The 22759-nt window shown below is 34.1% G+C and overlaps 1 protein-coding gene across 3 annotated transcripts in view; it reads right to left on the bottom strand.

The window, feature by feature from the left end:
• Positions 1-22262, bottom strand: part of LOC133516212 (chymotrypsin-C-like) — a 28330-nt gene extending 6068 nt beyond the window's left edge. The window contains exons 1-3 of one of the 3 annotated variants that reach the window (XM_061849022.1): positions 22020-22262; positions 6828-6954; positions 26-135 (exon numbers count right to left, since the gene is read on the bottom strand). In XM_061849022.1, coding sequence (XP_061705006.1) covers positions 26-135; positions 6828-6900 — 183 coding nt within the window. In that variant the 5' untranslated portion in view covers positions 6901-6954; positions 22020-22262. Of the gene's footprint in view, positions 1-25; positions 136-6827; positions 6955-8984; positions 9112-21030; positions 21990-22019 lie in introns of those variants that run through there. The other 2 variants (XM_061849020.1, XM_061849021.1) reach the window with 2 other exon arrangements.
• Between the last annotated feature and the right edge of the window lie 497 nt (positions 22263-22759).

Raw genomic sequence — 22759 nt, 5'->3', positions numbered from 1 at the left:
AAAAATGGAAAAAAGTAATAGGTACCCTTAAAACTTTTTCATTAACTCCCATGGACTGCAAGGATCTCTTGCCCATGATGATTAGAATGTTGTCGGCATCCACTGTCACATTAGCTTTGATGACACACCGGGCAGCTGAAAAGTGAATAAAAAAACCTAATTACATATACTTCATTTTAAATTTAAAAGTGGAAAAATTACTGCCTTGGGTGAGACTTGAACTCACGTCCTCTGGATAGATACTCCAGCGCTCTGCCATCTGAGCAACCAAGACTTGACCCATAGGCAGAAAATTTTCCCATCATATGGGTCTAGGGGACCCTAGCGACATCTACCGTAAGAACATTATACTTCTTAGACGGCTACCGGAGGCGGAGTTCCAAGTCATATTGGAAATTCACCAGTAACGATGTGCTAACCATACTAAATTAATTTTTAACAAGCAGAAACGTCTGCGAAAGATGCTATTAAGCTTAGAATAAAGGGTCTAGCAGGTTAAGCGAAGTAGAGGTGCCCCCAACGACGGATTTGGTCATTCTTTCAGGTGGTGTACTGGCAAGTCCTAAGAACACTCTATGCTTAATATCAGTCCTCGATCTTCTTTTGTTTTCGAGTTATTCAGGATAATGTAAAATAATCAGCGTATCATTGAAAGTGGCATATTTTGTAAACTGTTCAAGTTAGATTAACAAAACAAAATTATATTTGACAATAATAAAATAGGCTACAAAATACACATTTTTAACCCACGTCATGTACTTATACTTCATTGTGTATAAAAACATTTTATTTTTCTTCAGATTTATTTTTTTACTTTTCGCGGAGGTAAACCTCCAGAAAAAATATGCATGGATAGCCACTAGTACCCGCTACATACCCATATAAAAATATTTGCGTAAATCTTCGTGCGTCATGTCAAAAAAAAAAACGAATAAATAGGAGCATATGTAAACAAAGTACTAGTGCAGGGTGTAGATAAGTTAGTATGTAGGTTTGTAACCTTTTCTTATAAACCTATTTATAATGCATCGACGATGACATGTCAACGTTGATAACATTTGACACATATTCTAGCTGCATGTTTTATTAAAATTTTGTGTTAGGAAATGGATAACACTAAGTGTAAGTCTTGTGAAAAAACATTAAAAAATATTGATGGGAAGAAAAAATGCATAAAAACTGGTCAAGAGGCTGATTTATATAGCAAATGCACAAATAAGCTAATTTATATCAATGATATTTTGTGTGGTAAGTGTCGACTTTTGGTGTATAAACCTCCAGAAAAAATATGCATGGATAGCCACTAGTACCCGCTACATACCCATATAAAAATATTTGCGTAAATCTTCGTGCGTCATGTCAAAAAAAAAAACGAATAAATAGGAGCATATGTAAACAAAGTACTAGTGCAGGGTGTAGATAAGTTAGTATGTAGGTTTGTAACCTTTTCTTATAAACCTATTTATAATGCATCGACGATGACATGTCAACGTTGATAACATTTGACACATATTCTAGCTGCATGTTTTATTAAAATTTTGTGTTAGGAAATGGATAACACTAAGTGTAAGTCTTGTGAAAAAACATTAAAAAATATTGATGGGAAGAAAAAATGCATAAAAACTGGTCAAGAGGCTGATTTATATAGCAAATGCACAAATAAGCTAATTTATATCAATGATATTTTGTGTGGTAAGTGTCGACTTTTGGTGTATAAACATAAAGTAGTAGCATCAACGTCTACGTGTAGCAGCACAGGACTTGGCGATGCTGGCTCTTCGTCTGCAACCTCCAACGCTTCCGATTATAATTTATCCGATGATGATAATTTTGTGTATGATTCAGAGGAACGATTTGAAATTAGAATCCCATCAATATTTTTTAATGTTTTTTCACAAGACTTACTCTTAGTGTTATCCATTTTCTAACACAAAATGTAAATAAAACATATGCAGCTAGAATATGTGTCAAATGTTATCAACGTTGACATGTCATCGTCGATGCATTATAAATAGGTTTATAAGAAAAGGTTACACACCTACATACTAACTTATGAAAGGTTACACCCTGCACTAGTACTTTGTTTACATATGCTCCTAACTACTTATTCGATTTTTTTTTGACATGACGCACGAAGATTTACGCAAATATTTTTATATGTGTATGTAGCGGGTACTAGTGGCTATCCATGCATATTCCACTGGAGGTGTACCTCCGCGAAAAGTAAAAAAATAAATCTGAAGAAAAATAAAATGTTTTTTTACACAATGAAGTATAAGTACATGACGTGGGTTAAAAATGTGTATTTTGTAGCCTATTTTATTATTGTCAAATATCATTTTGTTTCGTTTATCTAACTTAAACAGTTTACAAAATATGCCACTTTCAATGATACGCTGATTATTTTACATTATCCTGAATAACTCGAAAACAAAATAAGATCGAGGACTGATATTAAGCATAGAGTGTTCTTAGGACTTGCCAGTACACCACCTGAAAGAATGACCAAATCCGTCGTTGGGGGCACCTCTAGTTCGCTTAGCCTGCTAGACCCTTTAAAAGTGGAAAAAATTACTGCCTTGGGTGAAAATTTAACTCATCAAGAGGCCATGAGTTCAAGTCCCACCGAAGGCAGTAATTTTGTTAAAAAATAATTTAACTTCATTTTAGTCGCTATTTATATTTCAGTATATTAATTTTTGACTAATAAGTAATTTGGCTGCTTGGCGATTGAATAGAACCGCGAAGACTATTTAGTATTCAAGCAAATAGTTATTTTAATGATAAGATCTGCCAGTGACGTTTCTCATTGAAGAAATATCACTTTTAATAGCAAACAGATCATTATATAGCACGATTATAAAGTTCGAATAGCCCTCCTGGTCGTGTGAATTAATAACTATTTCAATACATAATATACATATTATGACAATATTATATAATTCCGAATTTTAAAGAGAAAACGCTAGTGAATGAAGTTACAATTAATTACAGGCTTTTGTAATCGTATGTCAAGTCCCGCATTCGTCATTGGAATTTTAATATTAATAAAATTTGAACGTCATTACTTAGAAGCTACCAAAGTTTTGTTCAATTTATAAGCGAATAATAATGTTTGGAACGAATGCGGTTAACAGAATACTTTCTCCTAACGAGCATCAAAAAATATGGAAATAACATATTATGTGACACAAAAAAATGCTTCTGAAAGTACCCTTTAATTTCTTATAAACACTCACACGCAGCGCATGGAGTGAAAGCGCGATAAAATCCTAATTTCATCCCATTTCCATAATCAGCCGCGGAGGCCATTCGTAACTTCTTCTCGCTTTTGATACATAAAATCTATGTGCGCTAGAATCAATGTGTTTACAAGTTATAAATGTTTGACTTTCTAGGGCTTGAATATTTAAAGATTGAATGATTTTTTTTGTATTATTTACGGACGTTTATGACGCTTTTCCGAATCGTAAACATAATAGATGCACTCGCTTACGAGCTGATTGCAGACATGGTAAACATCAACATGCACTTCACCTAATGAGATCAGAGAATATTCTGATGGACTGCGAACATTTCATGTTGTGGCTTATCTGTTTTTCATTAACAATGATAATTAAGCCTACGAATATAAAATTAGCACAGTGCAGCTATACCTGCTAGATACCCAAATATTAAACTAGATTCTTAGTTTTTTTTAATATACAATACAATTAATCAAAATTATACACGTAACTAATAAGGTTTAAGTCAACACGCTAGCCGTAAATAATATTCACTGGCTTTATACTAACTAAGCAGCTCCGTAGAACGCCCCGCCCGTGTGGTAATCGGAGGCGATAGTTATTAGTTAGTGGGTGCGTTTTTTGTTACGATTCCGATAGATTCACGTTCAGATTCAGCTATTTGGTCCCGGAAACTTCTCAATACAGATGAAAAGAAAATATATACAACATCTCACGTAATAACTTATTTATTCAAATGTAAAATTGCACCAACATTAACCACAGCCGAATTTTATTAAAATAAAATACAGATTTTTTCATTCAACCGCAAGCCAGAGACAGATTTTTTCATATGTCAAGTACCGAGCGTCATATTTTACTTCAAGGCAATTCTAAGCAGCTTATTTACCAACGCTTTTACTCTTTGCTATTTAAACATTTGGGTCACGAAAATTACATCCTTATTCTATAGTCACCTATATTTACTTTGCCAACCAATTGGCAACCTAACAATTACCAAATACCTAACAATAAGTGAGCAAGAAATATACCTATGAGTTTGCGCCCAGACCACCCCTGTTTTCCTATAAATGTAGAGATTATTCTTATACCACCTGATTTTCCGTTTATATTTGTAAATTATTAGTATTAAAAATATGTGTTTATTAGATTAGAAATCATAAAAAATAAGGATTATAACGAAAAAGTGCTTAATAATATCATTAAATAAATGAGATATAGAAAAAAATCTAACGATGATATTAGTCGTCAGACATAATTATTGTGTCATTTCATTACACAGGAAACATCAAATTACAATAAAACACCCAAATTATTGAAACTGACATGGTGACATCAAAATGAAAAGGTAAATGATCTCAGTCGCCCGTGCATCTGATAATTAGATTAAGATAATTATATGTAATACTGTCTTACTATTCATAAGTGCTTGTTGCTAGGCCTACATGAATAAAGTATATTTGAATTGAATTGAATTGAATTGCTCGCGCCATACATGTACGGATAATTACTATCGAACTGCACGTCAGACTGACTCATTTATGTAGATATCATTTTGGTGTCACCATGTGTCACAATGTAAGTATGAATTGTCCTCCTGGTCTCCAGCGATACAGACCTGGTACTAGGCGGAGCTCTGCAATTTCTGTACACGCACTGCTATGCGCATTACTATGAACACCTAATACTTAACTCCATGTAAGTATTATTTTTCTGTATGGAATAAAAAAATTAAATAAGGTAAGAGCGAGCGACTTGCAATCCGGAGGTCGCAGGTTCAAACTCCGGCTCGTACCAATGAGTTTTTCGTGACTTATGTCATTTGATACTCACCAGTCGCTTTTCGGTGAAGGAAAACATCGTGAGGCGACCGGACTATTCCCAATAAGGCCTAGTTTACCCTCTGGGTTGGAAGGTCAGAGGCAGTTGGTTTCGTAAAAACGTGCCTACGTCAATTCTAGGGATTATTTGCCAAGCGGACCCCAGACTCCTATGAGCCGTGGCAAAATTCCAGAACAACGCGAGGAAGAAGAAGAAGAAATAAATAATTATTATTTTTATCTATCAATATAACGGATCCGCCGTCCGCTGTCGCTGGGGGGTGAGAACCTAGACTTAGTGTCAAAGTTTGTGTACCAATGTAAGCGTGCTATCCTGCAAAGGTGGAGCGGATGAAGACATCGACAACAGGATACAGAAGGCGAAGGCTGCGTTCGCTTTCGATAATACGAATTCGCGTACGAATAACGCTACCATAGCTTTCGCTTGGAAACCGCCGGACGGAAGCCGTGGCTCTGGGCGTCCTGTACACTATTGGCAACGGTCCATCCTAAGAGAGCTACGAGCGGTCAGGCTGAGTTGGAGCGAGGCCAGAAGGCGAGCTGAAGATAGGAAGGCGTGGCAGGAGCTTGTGAAGGCCATTTGCACCTCTGGGGTGCTCTAGGACAACAACAACTACAATAAAACAATTTTATCAAAGTCGTTATACAACGTTCTTTTGCACTAAGTAGGTATATTGATCCAATTGAATGTACCTGGCAAAAACTAGCCATAATTACACGATAATTCTAGTTTCTGTTTGACCCACTGGTTGACTGGTAGAGAATGTCTTTAGGTATTAAATACGCCATTTGTACAATTTTATATCGTGTAATAAAAGTTTAAATAATTAAACAATTACTCCTGTAAAATGTTCAATCCTTCGTTGTAATACAGGCTGGCTTTGTCATATCTACTAGTAGCCATACTAATCATAAATTCTTAAAATATACAGTTCGTATTGCTACTACTTGCTGTAAAACAAGCAAAATTGTGTAGTGATTAATACTATTGAGAGGTAATATTTTATTATTACGTAGCAGCTCGTACTAACTGCGCCATAAACATAAACCGTAGTAAAACATGTTTTACGCTCCATAAAATGAGTAAAACACAAAACTTAATTATTCCCCCGATCAATCAAATCCTCAGCTACCGTCCGTTTTACGCCTAGCTTTAATTTTATTACTTGTTCTCTTATAACAAAACTATAAAATTAATTAACTTAGGCTCTCACATTTCTCCCTGGGGAATATCTAAAGTTACTCCTGGTGGCGTACTGTTTAAGTTTAACTCAGTCGGCCCTGCTTGCAAACATACAGTAAATATTAATTGTTTAGAGTTTGATTACCCAAAAGGCCTAAAGTAGGAATGTGAAATAATCAACAATAGCAACAGCTAATATATGTAAATATAGCAATATTTTAAACTCTTGAAATATTTCCATACTTTCCATTTCAGTGTAATTTTTATAAGTAAAACTTACTACAAGTAACTTATACATTTCCGGGTTATTATTGTCAAGAAGGACAAAATGCGCTTCAAAATGTATTTCTTTTTTTTATTTGATATGTTAAGTACAATCTGTGACTTTCCACGGGCAAAGTCAGTTTATGGCGGTTGGCGCTCTTATCGTGTAGCACCTCATTAGTATTGGAGCGTCGTTAATAACAGCGTAAGCGCCGACCGCCATAAGGTCCCTTTACCCGTGGAACGTCACATTTAAAATTACCAATTATTACTTCCATAATTTATTTAACTTACTAGTAAGAACAACACGTTCGGAGAGTAGAATGCCATCGCAAATGTATTCAAATTGTTTGTTGTCTGGATTCATTATAAACACAGCAGCTATCCATGGATACACAGAGTCTATTTTGTCAGCTGGTTTCTGAAAATAATAAAGAATACTTTAAAACTAAGCCTATATTATGAATTTTATAAATTTCAGTTATTTGTTTAGGTAGGTACTAAACAACATCCTGTCTTCTCCTAATTGATGCAAGTTAGCAATGCCCCTAGTGGTTTATCGCGAACATCAATAAATAAGAGTGAAAAACTAAGAACAAGTGCAAATGACTTTTGTACACGTATATCAAACAACATTTTTATCTTTTGTTTTTTTTTTTCATAAAATGACAAGGAAAAATAATTGTGGAAGATTTACACCTACGGTTACTTTTCCCCGTAAAGTTACATGAAAGTGTCAATTCTGCACGAACATCATAGGTACGAATTAAAAAAATAATCACAATCGTTTAGGTACTTTATACAAATCTAGTCACGACATTGCAATATATAATAAAATACTCAAGTACAATTAAATTGCAAATGAAAATAGCTCTCGTTTAGTTTTTCGGTTTACCTACGTCGGCCGAAATGGCAGTGATTAGATACAGCATAAACACATCAACTTTATTTCGAAATTTATTATTCTTTAAGCCTTATTTATTTATATTACGCTATACGGCTATACACCTTTTTTCAAACAAAAAAAGCTGTTGAAACAAGTTCACATGATAACTAATTATTATCCCTAAAAACCAACATACATTAGGTTGTGCATATTAGTTAGCCAATTTGCCGATAGTAGGCGCTCAAAAATTAGTGTTTATCGTTATGCAACTGCATGAAATACCAAGTTGAAAGATTGTCTGGAACCAAAGAGTAAGTAAGTATATAGGAAAAGAGAGCCCTCTTGAAACATTTTAACCCTTTACCAGGCTAAGGGATATATATTTCCCACATGCGGCACTTCAAACATGTGTTCTATTTTCGATGAGTAAGACTGACATTCGATTGTCATTTTTAAACTGTCAGCCTGGTAAAGGGTTAAGGAAACTAATTTCGAAGCGCTATCTCTATTTTGTACCCGAAACTAGCTTTGTATGTTTGTGTGCACAATGTACATATGCATCCGTATATGTAGGTACTTTCATACTACATAATATTAGGTCTACTTGGGCGGTTTACAAGTTCATTTTTTGTTTGATTTCTTGTAACTTTGATAGTTTTTTGGTTTACAAGATATCAAACAAAATATTAACTTGTAAGCCACCCAAGTAGACCTAATATTATGTAAAAAAGTGTTAAAAGAATGGAATTTCAAAAAAAGATACTTTATAGTAAAGCAAGTATATGTTTATTGCTTTTTCCTACTCCTCTACTGTTATCTGTCATTTATGCATTCATTAACACGAATATAAGAACATACATAAAAGATTTCAAGAAAAGTCTATATTGTCTATTCCTCATAAAAGCTCTTGTGCTTTTATAAGCTATAACGTTACTGCGATTAATGGCTACCAACCTAACAAAACCAAAATGAATACAGTTTTAAACTAAGTGCATTGCTGCCAACTTACAAAATATTCATTTGGTTGCATAGTAAAAATAATTACTTCATAAGTCAGAAACACGCATGTGACACCCGTAATATAGCAACACCCATAGACTACGAAGACCGCTTAGCGTTGCTTATTAGTCTCCGTAGGCTACGGTGGCCAAAATTGAGAAAAAACTGTCCAAAAAAATAATTTAGCAAGTAGCAAGTACCAGGGCCTCATGAGTTACGAGGAGGTGTCGCTGACCGGCCGGCCGCGGCCCGGGGCGTAACAAGGTATGCTCGCGCGTCTTGGCTATATACTTTTGCTGTAATTTGTTTACCTAAATTAAGATTTCTTTTTGTTGACTCGTAGGAAAAATATTGTATGCAACGTTGTATAAGTAGGTCAAAAAATTCTCGTGGCGTATTCCTTTACAATGTTCGCCTACGCCTTCGGCTCCGGCTCACATTGTAACTCACGCCACTCGCCTTTTTTGACCCTTCTTATACAACTGTTGCATAAAATACTATTAATTTGGTATACAAGAGAGTAATAGACTAGGTGTTGTAAGTACTTGAACTGTTCTTCTTTTTACCTTTGTTCATCTTCGTGTACAAAGCTGCATTAGGTTCGTCTTCTGTGACTTATGTCTCAGTCTGACTTAAAACTCTTTCATGTGCGCATAACTGACTGACCTAGTTCTCAACTGAGCGTTTCTTCTTTGGCCTTAACATCCAACTGGACTTGAATTCAAGATACTCCGGAGGTAAAGTAAGGACAGGTAAAGTGCACATTAGGAGAATTCCTGGTAATTTCGTGTCGTTCTCTAGCTCCTTAAACAATTCGCTCCAGATATTCTTTAAAATATAAACATGAGTAGTGATGTCGTGGTTCGGGTCCTTCTTGTACTAATGAATTTCAGGCATAGGACGTACGTCTTGTCTACGCACGTACCTCCATAAAAAAGTCAGCCGGTTGTATCGCGGTGGAAAGACCGTCAGTTAATGACATGAACATGTAAAAAATACGCGCCTTACCACTTTGTACCCGCAACCCGCAAAGTATGCGTAATGTGTAAATTGCGTAATCCGTTTATTTGAAACTCCTGATGAAATGCTACATCCAAAGATTTGTTATTTTATTATCATAAACAATCGATAGATTTTTAATTGGAAACAGCACGTAACAAATATTTGTAGCAAGCTAAGTAGATTTGTCTTTGCCTTAAGAAGACTGAGAAGGGTAGCAGATGAATCAACTGCTCTGACAGCTTACCACGGTTACGTCACATCTGTTCTTCGTTATGGAATCATTATTTGGGGAAACTCTACAGCTGTTAATCAAATATTTTTGACGCAAAAAAGTTGTATACGTGCTGTGGGTGGAGTAGGGTCATTAGATTCGTGCAGACCTCTTTTTACAAAATTCAAAGCCTTGACCTTGGCTAGCATTTATATATATGAACAAGCTAAATTTGTGCGGAACAACCCTGAGTTTTTTTTTTTAAACCAACTCAAAACCCAAGGTTAAGGAATAGAGATATTAATAGGATAAATCAGCCACTATTTAATTCAGCCCAGTATAATAACAACTGCTACATGATGTCAGGAAATAGTATTTTATGCAACAGTTGTATAAGAAGGGTCAAAAAAGGCGAGTGGCGTGAGTTACAATGTGAGCCGGAGCCGAAGGCGTAGGCGAACATTGTAAAGGAATATGCCACGAGATTTTTTTGACCTACTTATACAACGTTGCATACAATATTTTTCCTACGAGTCAACAAAAATAAATCTTAATTTAGGTAAACAAATTACAGCAAAAGTATATAGCCAAGACGCGCGAGCATACCTTGTTACGCGCCCGGCCCGCCCCGGGCCGCGGCCGGCCGGTCGGCGACACCTCCTCGTAACTCATGAGGCCCTGGTACTTGCTACTTGCTAAATTAATTTTTTGGACAGTTTTTTCTCAATTTTGGCCACCGTAGCCTACGGAGACTAACAAGCAACGCTAAGCGGTCTTCGTAGTCTATGGGTGTTGCTATATTACGGGTGTCACATGCGTGTTTCTGACTTATGAAGTAATTATTTTTACTATGCAACCAAATGAATATTTTGTAAGTTGGCAGCAATGCACTTAGTTTAAAACTGTATTCGGGTTTTGTTAGGTTGGTAGCCATTAATCGCAGTAACATTATAGCTTATAAAAGCACAAGAGCTTTTATGAGGAATAGACAATATAGACTTTTCTTGAAATCTTTTATGTATGTTCTTATATTCGTGTTAATGAATGCATAAATGACAGATAACAGTAGAGGAGTAGGAAAAGTTTATAATAATATTCCTCTAGATTTAAGACTGCTACCAGATAATTTATTTCAACGGATACTCCGACATTGGCTCATTGATAAATGTTTTTATAAATTAAATGATTTTTTTAAATAATTGATATACCTAGGTTAGAAGTTGACATTGTAAATTTGTATATTCTTTATGACTGTGATTTTATTTTATTTTAATGTTAAACTCTATCTCGTCTAACTTAGCGGAATTAAATTGCAAAAATCTTGGTACATCGGACATGTTTGTCGTAAACAAAATTAAAATAATCAGCGCTTGTTTTTATCGTTTCATGAGCGCTAAGGAGGATGGTATTTACTTCTTACCTTCGAAAATATCTAAATCTGCAAGTTTTGTAACATTGGAACTATTGGGACTCTATTTTTTTCTATTTTAATTTGACTTATGTTTAATGCTTGCTCCGATTTTTCTCTGCTTTGCTCTGCACTTTAAAATTAATAGAGGAATAATAAGTTCATATCAATCATAATATCTCTGTTTACATTTTCTTTGACAGTAAACAACAGTTGCTAGGTAACAATATTATGAATAAAGATAGGTCTTGACATACGAAGTATATGCAACCTTTTTAATGTTGTATTCATGCCTTTAAATTGTACCAATGTTATAGTGACATCTGTTGATGTAGTTTGCACAATCGGTAGTCAATTTTACGCAAAAGTAGGTTATCGGATCCCATTAATAGAAATCGCCGCCATCTTTACTAATTTTAACTACATTAGTAAGTGTCGCACCCCGTCTGGAACCCTTGGAGCGCGAAATAAATGAACTCACTCTTGACCAGTTTTTTTTATTTTATTTAAATTGTTACGTTTTTGTAAGTATTCTCTTACAACAAAGCAGGGATCGGAACCGGTTTTTTGCAAAAACATCGAAATAACCATATATTTCGGTTTATTTTATACTCTAAATGTAGGACTCAGTTGTGTTTTCAGATAACGACTTCGTATTATTAGATTGCCTAATTAGAAATGAAGTAATTAACAAAGAACACAAAAATTCCGTTTTCGTTCCCATACAAAAAATACCGGTTTCCGATCCCTGCAACAAAGTACATACTTATTTATTTTGCAAGAACCTTATTTAGAAATTGTGCGAATCTCCATTTAGAGCAGTGATTTTAGAGAAGATTACGGAGAGCGCCTGAGACGGAAATTGGAAAGCCAAGTTGACTTTTTAATATTTGAGGTTTAAGAAAAATAAAAAGAGCAAGTTAATACGACCCAACAGGTATTCCGCCGTGAGTCATAGAGATTTTAATAACAATACATAATACGGAGACACATTAAATACCTATATTAAAACAGGACACTCACGTATTTTAAGTCAAAGATTGCTCGACATGTTCCGCTCCATAACGTAGAGCTTCAACGGGAGTACGCGTTGGCGGACCGACGCAGACTCTTAAATAAAGATAGGGATATCTCTATCTTTATATTAAGGGTCTGCGTCGGTTTGTTAGGTATAGGTTTGTTATTTTTTACCTCAGTCTTTATTCTATTTGACGACCGGTTTGGCCGGTGGGTAGTGACGCTGCCTACGAAGCTGATGGGCCCGGGTTCAAATCCTGGTAAGGGCATTTATTCGTGTGATGAGCATGGATATTTGTTCCTGAGTCATGGGTGTTTTCTATGTATTTAAGTATTTATAAATATTTATATATTATATATATCGTTGTCTAAGTACCCTCAACACAAGCCTTATTGAGCTTACTGTGGGACTTAGTCAATTTGTGTAATAATGTCGTATAATATTTATTTATTTATTTGTACGGACATCGTGTTCACATGTGTATTTTCGATTTAACCGCAAACTCAAACAAGACGTAGGTTTTAATGCCATAAAACAAGTCTGAAAGATTTTTTTTAACTAAGTCATTTTATAACTAATTTTGAAAGTTTTTCGAGCGACAATGTATTTCGAACATCAGGATCAGCTGTGACAGTTTTTACTGCTGAGACCGCATAATACTACCCTTTGATTATGCGGTCATGAAAGATACACGCTGAAATACTTTATGAGTGATCTGTCTTGATCTGCTTAAATGACGGTACCGGTATCTCTTAATACGACCATTGATTTCCTGGTCTAACAAATGGACGTAGTTAAAGGAAAAGGATCCAATCCACAAAAATACCAAAACATGAGTTAAGTATACCAGGCAGGCCTTTAATGTGTATATTTTCATTCAGCAAAAAAGCACTGAGCTCACATAGCGTTTTCATATTTTAATCGGCATCGGATACCATCCCCCATGTATGAAAGATTAAAAATGATATTCACCAATAAGTATTCAATACTCTTGGTACCTTGTTGTAAAATTATGTTAGTGACAGGACTGGTTTATAAAAATTTCAACAAGAAAAATCCAAACTGCTTGGAATCTTTTTGAGAAAATGCAATGAATACTTTTCGTCCTAAATATATATCAACAAAACTGATCCAACCCATTTCGATCGTTTTTGAGAAACTAATTTGACAATGTGTAAATACTTTAGCTAAACAACAAAAACGATTCAGCAAACTTGGATCACATTTATGGAATTCTTGTTATTCCAGCATTGGTATGTCAGTAAACATCAAAAACGATTCATGTTAAATATATTAACTTTAGGCTGACTTTTTAAATTTAAACAACTTTATACCTAAAAGGCAGTTTTACTGCTATGATAGGCTATTTTTGAATTTTTTGCTATAGATGTCGACTTGGATCGTAATTCATAAACAAATTAAATAGATGAGGAAAAATAACAGAAATCATTCAAACTGTTTGAATCATTTTTGCAGGTTTAAATTAACTTGTTCTTATATTCAGCGTCAAACATCAAAGTCGATTTAAGTTACTTGGATCTTTTTTGATAATTTACTCCGGGTATAGTTTCATAGTGGCAAATTAATCAACGGAAAAGATCCAGTTTACATAAATACGTTATAGGGATTTTTTTTATTTAAAATGGCAATACAATGCTAAATTTTAATAACGACCCATGTTAATTATATTGTTCATAAAAAAAATTGCTTTTAGTATTAATTTCGTTTATACGTTGCTGGTATTAATAATGTTATAGTAATTATAATTTTGAAACTTTACCTATCATTTTTGTAACTAAAAAAACTGATTTTGCTATTGCGTCATGCTGTGCATTGTCGCGAAAAACAGGTCTGTGGATTTGTAACGACAAAAATGGTGAGTAAAAGCTATTTTGGTTGAATCCATCAAAACTTCTTCCGATAAGATAAGATAAATTATTAAAGTTCTGTTCTAATATGTGTATGTTAATATTTAGCTGAGAATAGCGATCCTAAATTTTTTGCAAGGAAGGCATGCTATGACAAGAATGAAAAAAATGACGAAAATAGGCATACAAGTAAGTGGTATGGTTATAGTTATATTTCTTTTAATCTACAATTACTTTGGTATTAACTATTAAATATTCATTTTCCATTAGTTTTACAAAAGATTAATATGTGATGAATTTGGTATGTCATGGGAAATATTGTTCAAAAATGGTATTTTGATTTATGTCCTAAAATTTTTTTTATGTAAACGATTAGTGATGCGTTTCAGCGGGACTGGCGGGACCTTGCTCAGCACAGGGAGGATTGGAAAGCTAGAGGGGAGGCCTTTGCCCAGCAGTGGGACACACAAATAGGCTAATAAAAAAAATAAAAAAAACGATTAGTGATTATAAGAGGCTTTTATTATCGTTAAACAGAAGTGATCTCAATTTTGTTAATACTCAATACTTTGATAAGCTATTACATTGTTTTTTTAATAAAGTTTTTTATCTTTTCTTGGTGATTTTCTCGTTTTTTTTCCAATTTATTGGGATGGATCCTTATTGCCTATTTAAAATGAAAAAGGTTACATGGAAAAAGTATTTTCTCAAAATGGATCCAACCCCACATTTAGTTAAATATCTCAAGAAATACGACATTAAACTAAATCGTTTATGTACAGAATCTTAAAACACGTCAAAACTCATGTTTCATCCAAATAAGTATTATGGGAAAAGTGAATCAGTAATGAGGAATACCATTTCTAACTTTAAACCTCCATAACTTTTGCTCATCTCGCTGTGGATTGAATCCTTTTCCTTTAACTACGTCCAAATATCACTGGCCATTCAGCAAGGCAATGACGCCAGTATTTTTGGCACTTTTGGTCCGGGTGAAAATCAGAGTGGGGGTAGGTTTCTATTTGTTTATTGTTTTTTTTTATTATATTATATACTAGGTAGGCCGTTGACGAAACGTGTTGTGGATATATATTTTGTAGGATAGGTGCATAATACGATGACGAAGCGTGTTGTGGATGTTTTTTGTTTGTTTACGTATGTATATTGACGAAGCCTGCGTCGTGGATCTTGCCTCTGTCTTGATATGATGTTAAATTCTCTCTTAATACATAACTTTATATTAATAAATCAAGACATCGATATAAAATTATGAAATACTTTTTCTACTTGTTTATGTAAAGTCATGTTTTAGGGTAAGTTCACATATACAACGATAAGCGTCAAATGTCAAACAACAATCGTAAATCAATATAATACAATATAATTATATCTGTCACCGTAGCTGGGACAACTTATTGTGTTTATTTATATATCGCGGCTGATAAAAAATAATTTTTTGCAACACAATTTTTTTGTACACACGATAATGACGTGACGGCAAGCTACACTTTTTTGACCAATTTATTGTTGTGTCCTAATAAAATATATAGTTGTGTTCAAACAATGTGAGGCGTGTGAGTGTGTAACAAAAGTTTTTCCTCTAATTACACGGCCTCGAGTGGTCGTGAGGAGGCCATTACTGACAAGTTTATCAGTTCTAAAAGACCACATGCGCCTTTGGGTAACAATGAGACAAGAGGTCTTTTTTAACCAAGGAATAAAAAGACGTGAGCGCATCATCGATTGGTGGATGTGGCAGTTTAAGTTTTGCAAACGATGCCATTCTGACATTAAAGGGACCTTAGTGGCAACAAGCACTTAGCCATTAACTTTGCTCAAACATGAATGCCCTTTACGATGTAATCGATTATTTCTTTAAAGTACAATTTACCCGATGATTGCATCTTATTCCACATGTCTATTCTACTGCAAACATTATTTTAGGGTTTATTGGTAATTTTGTTAATTGTGTGTGTGTTTTGTTTTTGTTGTGTGGGTTTGTTATTTTGTTGTGTTTTGTTTTAGGTCAGACAGGAAGGAGAGCAAAATTTTAAACAGAAGTATATTTTCAAAGTAATTGACATAAAAGGTACCAAATACCCGCCCGATGGACACATCTTCCGTCGGAAGTTTCGCGAGGGGCGCCATATCTTTTGTTTTCTTCTAATGATTATGAGCATTACGTACTTCCTCAAAGTTCATCTTTTATTTAACTAGGTATTTTTGGTCCAATATAAACTTAGTCTTATATTTATCATTATATATGTGTAGTCCCTCGTTTCGCTTTTTGAATGTTATATGTTTGAATCTTGTCAGCACTGTAACTACTAATATTATATCAGTGTAATAATATTACTTTAGTACCTATTTTACCTAACATTTTATTTTAATCACACTTGCTCGAAAAAGATCCTATTTCATGCAGGTGTACTGAAGGACAAAGACCTATTTTGTTCCCGCGGGAGTTATGGTTGTGATAAAAAAAGCAGCCAAGTGCGAGTCGGACTCGCCCATGAAGGGTTCCGTACTATTTATGACGTATTAAAAAAAACTACTTACTAGATCTCGTTCAAACCAATTTTCCGTGGAAGTTTGCATGGTATATATATCATATATTTTTTTATCATTCTGTTATTTTAGAAGTTACAGGGGGAGGACACATTTTACCACTTTGGAAGTGTCTCTCGCGCAAACTATTCAGTTTAGAAAACATGATATTAGAAACCTCAATATCATTTTTGAAGACCTATCCATAGATATCCCACACGTATGGGTTTGATGAAAAAAAAAAATTTTGAGTTTCAGTTCTAAGTATGGGGAACACCCAAAAATTTTTTTTCTATTTTTGTGTGAATATCTTAATGCGGTTCATATAATACATCTACTTACCAAGTTTGAACAGTATAATTCTTATAGTTTCGGATAAAAGTGGCTGTGACATAAACGGACAGACAGACGGACATGACGAATCTATAAGGGTTCCGTTTTTTGCCATTTGGCTACGGAACCCTAAAAAGCTCCCTTCCCTACGGAGTTATAGCTTTTTTTTTTATCATGTCACTAATTCATACAAACCAAGTAGCATAGATAAGTTTTACTTTTAAAATTCTGAAGTTTATAATTTAATATATTTGTTTATGTTTAAAAACATTTAATTTGATTAATTTAACAGCCGTTTAAAATATTTTTACATATTTTTCAATCGTGGCTGAATGCCGAATAGGTCTGTGCCTTCGATGCCTAAACCTGTCAAGGAATTACAAAATGGCGGACGAATGTTTGATATGTCACTGTATTTATGAATTATTGCGCTTAAAATTTAGTTTTTTCTTCGCAAGTGTGATGAAAAACATTGTGTGTAACTCCGGGGGTAAGAATATTGCAAACTCGGGTCTTTAATTCCCTCTAGCCCGCGGCTGTCGGGAATTACCACCCTCGTATCCAAAATTTCACTTACCCCCCTCGTTGCACAATGTTTATAAATCTCGGTGGGAATTGTCTCAGGATGTAGGTTGCACTTATAATGTAAAAAACAATATCCTCTTTTTTGTATCATCTGCCTATGTCTGTTTTTTCCCCATTAAAGAAAATGAAATAAAATAATGCCCTGGTTTTACGCCCCTCCTGATTACCTATATTATAATTTGAATTTTCTCTCGCCTAGAGTTAGAAATTATCAAGCAACGTGTATACGCGTTGTTCTAGGTATTTCTAAATTCTTAAATGCCATATTAAGCGTATTTTCTTACATCCATCCTTCGCCCTCTGTAGAGTGATTGATGAGCGCAATCGCGTGACGATCAGCTATTTATGTGTTACACCTAAACAACTCAATACCTAAATACACACAATCCTAGTGATGTTCACAACCACCTCAGTAAGTCTTGTGGAAATGTAATTTGGTATTAAGAAAGCTACAAACAATAGTATCCAATAACGTAGGTTACTAAGCCTACACTAGCGTCTTCCGAGCGTAGGCGTCTAGTCCGTTCTATGGCTGCTGCTCGGTGCAACTTTGGCGCAACTGCGCAGTGACGCCATTTTCCATAGTGCTGACTAGACACCGACGCTCAAAAGACGCTATTATGGGGTGGCCTTTAAAGTTATTATATGTACAATACATCTCGAAGATAAGTTATAGCTAGTAACGAACGCTTCACACAAACTTTCATAGTGCTGTATTTACTCACGCTTGACCAATTTTTATTATTTGTTGTGTTTATTATAGTTCGACGATTAATCGTTTTAAACGTCATAGAGGAACAAATTAAATACTTTTCATGTATGGCCCTAAACTTTTCATTTCGTATTTATTTTAGATTGATCACATTTACTTTCTTGAAACTTAAAACGAAATGTAATTTAATGTATTTCGGTGTGTAACGAAGCAGCTTACGTGGGCGATGAGTCGCGAATGCGACGCGGCGCGGCGGCTCGACGGCATTCGGAGATCGCCCACGTAGGACACTTCCATAGGTATCAAAGGATTGAATCCACCCGCGCCGCGCCGCGCCGCTTCGCGTTCGCGAGTTATTCGCTCAGGTAAGATACTGCCTAATGTATAATTTAACTTAATACTCGTAGTATTTCGGTAAAAAAACATCATAAAGAAATAGGTGTAGTCTCAATAAATACTAGATTTGCCTTCTGGGTTGGAAAGTGTATAAATTAAAAATTAAGTACGTTGCATTTTAAGGGTAGTAGAAAACATCAATTCTAACATTAAAATACAAAAACAGAGATAAGTTCATGTTAGCTACAAGAGGGCGTCATACCAAATATTCAAAGATATTGAGCGAATTTTATAATATTATAACCAATGCGATTAGCGAATTTCAAGCAATGTAGATATGTTAAATGGTTTTACGCCATAGATGAATGGCATTTCACTCTTGTAAAAATATTTTTCGTATTTTTGTTAGAAATGATTGATTTGAATTCGCATTGGCTGCCCACAAGGATTTTAGGACATACAGTCGGGTCGAATGAACAATAAAAAATAGAAAAAAAAAATGAAATAAAACTTATTGCTAATAAGATGATAAGTATCTGTTAATATTCAGTGTCTACGAGTAAACATATGCACACGGACTGTGCAGATAATCTGCCAGATTTTACAAGTTCAATAAAATGAGATAATGGCCTGTTTTGATAGTGTGTTGGGTTAGGTTATGCGAAAACACAATTACACGATACGACGTTGCAAATTTGTGTAGTGCACGATGCGACGTCGTGTCACGTTGCGACTTCGTGTCGCAAATTAAAAAAATATCGCAGTTAATCAAGAGATATGGACCGCAACAGACATTTATTTATCCTGCTGCTATTAAGAGGTTCAAGAAATAAGAGAGAGAAACACAGAATATAAGAATATAAAGAATTTAATAAATATTATTTATGGTGTACGACGTGTACGTCGAAGATTACCACGACACGATGTCGCAATGTACCACGACACGGCGTTGCATCATTTAATTGTGTTTTGACCCGTATTATTCATATTTTAACTATGTCTAGGTAGGTATTACGAATAATATAGAAGCACCTACCTAATCCTTTTATTTTCAGTCAACTTATAAGCCGATCTTTCCGCAGGTATGCGTTCTTAAAACCATCAGTGCATTTCTGAGACTGTGTGTCTCTACACAAATGCGTAGAAAACCATTATTACTCGGCTCCTTTTGCATAAAACATTTCAGTATTCATATTTAAGTAACAAAATACCGAAGGGACTTAAATGTAATGACATTTCCATATTTAAGAGAAGTTGGAAATTTTCCACGAAGACATGTTGACGTGTCTGTACGAAGCCCCATTGTTTAACTGAATAATTGTATTGTGATATAAATTTAAGCTTCATCGTCGCAGGTTCTATGTTTTGGTCCAAATATACTGTGATACGATGTCTACGTATGTAAGTAATACTTTATATACTTCCCAATTACCTTAAAAAGGACTCAGATATTACAAAAAGTGTAAAAAAAGCAATTTAATATTTTCTCATGCTCTGAAAGTGGGTCGTTGTTGTTCTATGGAGTGGGCAAAAAGCGATACGTTTCTGCACTAGAGCATTTTACATTCCAAGTATGTTTATTTTTTTACGATAAGCAATTACAACTTGGTTTTAAATGTATTTGTTGGACCATTTCCTTCTATGATATTCAACTCCACATTCCATAAATAACGATACATTTACCTAGGTTGTTAATTGAAAGTACTCTTAAGAAGTACTATGTATGTATATACTCGATCATGTTTTTTATAATACAACTGTATTTTACTTTCCTCGTATTCGAAATGAAAAGTAGAGTGTTTAGCACGGGTGAAAGGCACGCAGCGAAATCCCTTGGTTAATAATCTACGTAATCACGCAAATTTATAAAGGTATAGTTTTACCAACACAGTTAGAATTAATATTTATATTCTTTTGTAGTTCGTGTTATCCACAGTGACGCGCTGATTTGTCAAATCTAACCTTTAATGACATGCCAAGACAATCTGTGTGAATGACATGATCTTATAATTCAACACTTTAAATTTGATAATTAACTTATTTTTTTGTATATGACTACACGCTTAATAACAATATTTGTTGCATGTCAAATGCTAACTACTTATTTATATCTGTACCTAATATTTGTTTACGTTATTGCCATTTCTGTTGCGGAAATTACTCGTGTAAAATATGTATTGTAAAAAATGTGACTCGACTAAACGATAAAATATCAATATTTTTTATCATAATATTTGTTGCGGTTTAATAGTATCATTAATAAAGATTAATTAAAACACTAAATATTACTTTGCTAATCCGCGAAAAGATAACGTGCTAGTCAATCAGTGCTAACCCGTTATACTTACTTGCGTATTTTTAGTTTTTACACGCAATTAATGTTCCCACCCTCCCGCAAGTAAGTATAACGGGTTAGCACTGTTTGACTAGCACGTTATCCTTTCGCGGATTAGCAAAGTAATATTTTGTGTTTTAATTATCTCATTCTATTCGTTATTTCATAAAGATTATTTTCTGATGATATATTTTTTAAACCTTGTTTTTAACTAGAGCTCAGCAAATGTAAAATATTATTAAAAATAAAAAAAATACCTGGTCAATCTTAACTCTTGTAGCAACTGTAGTTGTAGGTATATAGACAGTGGGTGTATATTCGACATCTTCATTCGTTGTATCTTTATAAAAATCAACATAATCGATATCCAGATAATCTGTCTGGTTATCATGAACAAGCTCGTCGATATCAATCTCATTAATATCACGGAAAAGGTCGTTCGTGTCATCAATATAATTGTCTTTAAAGTTAATTGTTTCACTTATCATATTTATTTGATGAATTGAGATCTGCGGTTGAATATTATGGATTTCAATCTTCGCATTTATGTCACTGTTATTTTTTGCACCCACTTTTATTGTAACGGCAGGTATCTCAGTAAAATTTTCCGTGGTAACCTCAATATTTTCATTCGTTTCTGTAATATCTTTGGCATTTAAAGAAACAGAAGTCGTGACTGTCTCTTGCGCGGTAATATAATTCACATTGTAAGTTGTATATTCAAACTTTGATTTATTTATTTTATGTACACTGTTTATATCAGTGTTATTTGTTTCTATCAAATCTGAATTTGTTGCTGTTTTTTCACTCGGATAATTTGTTACAGTTGCATTATAATGATTACATATACACTTTTTATCTTTTTGTAAAACAGTATTACGAGTATTATTATGAAATTTTGTATTATTGTTGTTAATGTCAAACAGATCAGGTTTAATGGTATTGTCAATTCGTTTATTTTCAGAGGCACTTTCATTTATTTTAAATGTTTGTATATAAATCTGAGTACTGTCTCCAAGTGTCTTTAGTGACGGATCTTCTATAACGAGACCAGAAATTGTTTGCACTAAAAAACGAGTCAGGTTTGTCAATAAATTATCGTTATTATCTTGTGATTTATCTAATACTGAAATATTTTCTGAACTGTTTTGAATATTATCCAATGAAACATTTAAATGGGCAGATATAGTATCGCCTACATTATTAGTAATACATTTTAAAACACCAACACAATTATTGCAATCACCAAAATTAAGTAGCATGGCACAGATCACAAGTAGATTTAATTTCACAAACATCTTTATAACGTCTTCTCTCTATGTCTGTTCGCACGTTAATGTAGGATCTACAGACAGTAATTGTTAAGGTCAGTTCCTAATAAATGGACTCTAATATAGAATCTTTAGAGTTTGGTTTTTAATTCTGGAAAGCACAATAGCTTTGGCATTGAGTCACCTTGAATAGCCGCTTGACTTTGACTGACTGTTAGACAATTCAAGAATATAATAACCTATTTTATGGAAACGTATAGTATAGGATGCAGTTATAAAATGTTATTATGGTAAATTACAAGAGGTTTTAATGGATATTCCAGCTTTTTTTAGCACTCATATTCTTATGTACATATTAAAATTATTCTATGGAACGATTTTTAATTTTTAGTGAACTTGCTTACTTTTCTTTTTTTGCCAACTTAAAATAAATCGTATGTATCATGGCCTGTAAAGATACAAACACCCCCATTTTGCCAAGATGACAAGTAACCGTGAAATAAAAGAGAAGTTGAAATTTTTCAGACGATGAAACGTGCTTACAATCTAATCATCAAAAATATACAATTATAAGCATTATTTTTTATATTAATGCGCAGTTTTAAGAATTACTGCACTGTGTTTTAATTAGACACTACTTGACAGATTCCATAAATTAACATTGCAGCCGTCTCTCGGCCTATTGTTACGAGCATTGTAATTACGTGTGATGCAA

This window comes from Cydia pomonella, chromosome 3, assembly GCF_033807575.1.
Source record: "Cydia pomonella isolate Wapato2018A chromosome 3, ilCydPomo1, whole genome shotgun sequence".
Classification (NCBI taxonomy): Eukaryota; Metazoa; Arthropoda; class Insecta; order Lepidoptera; family Tortricidae; genus Cydia; species Cydia pomonella.
Note: the sequence above shows the minus strand (reverse complement) of the source record. Positions and strands in the feature narration are given on the sequence as shown.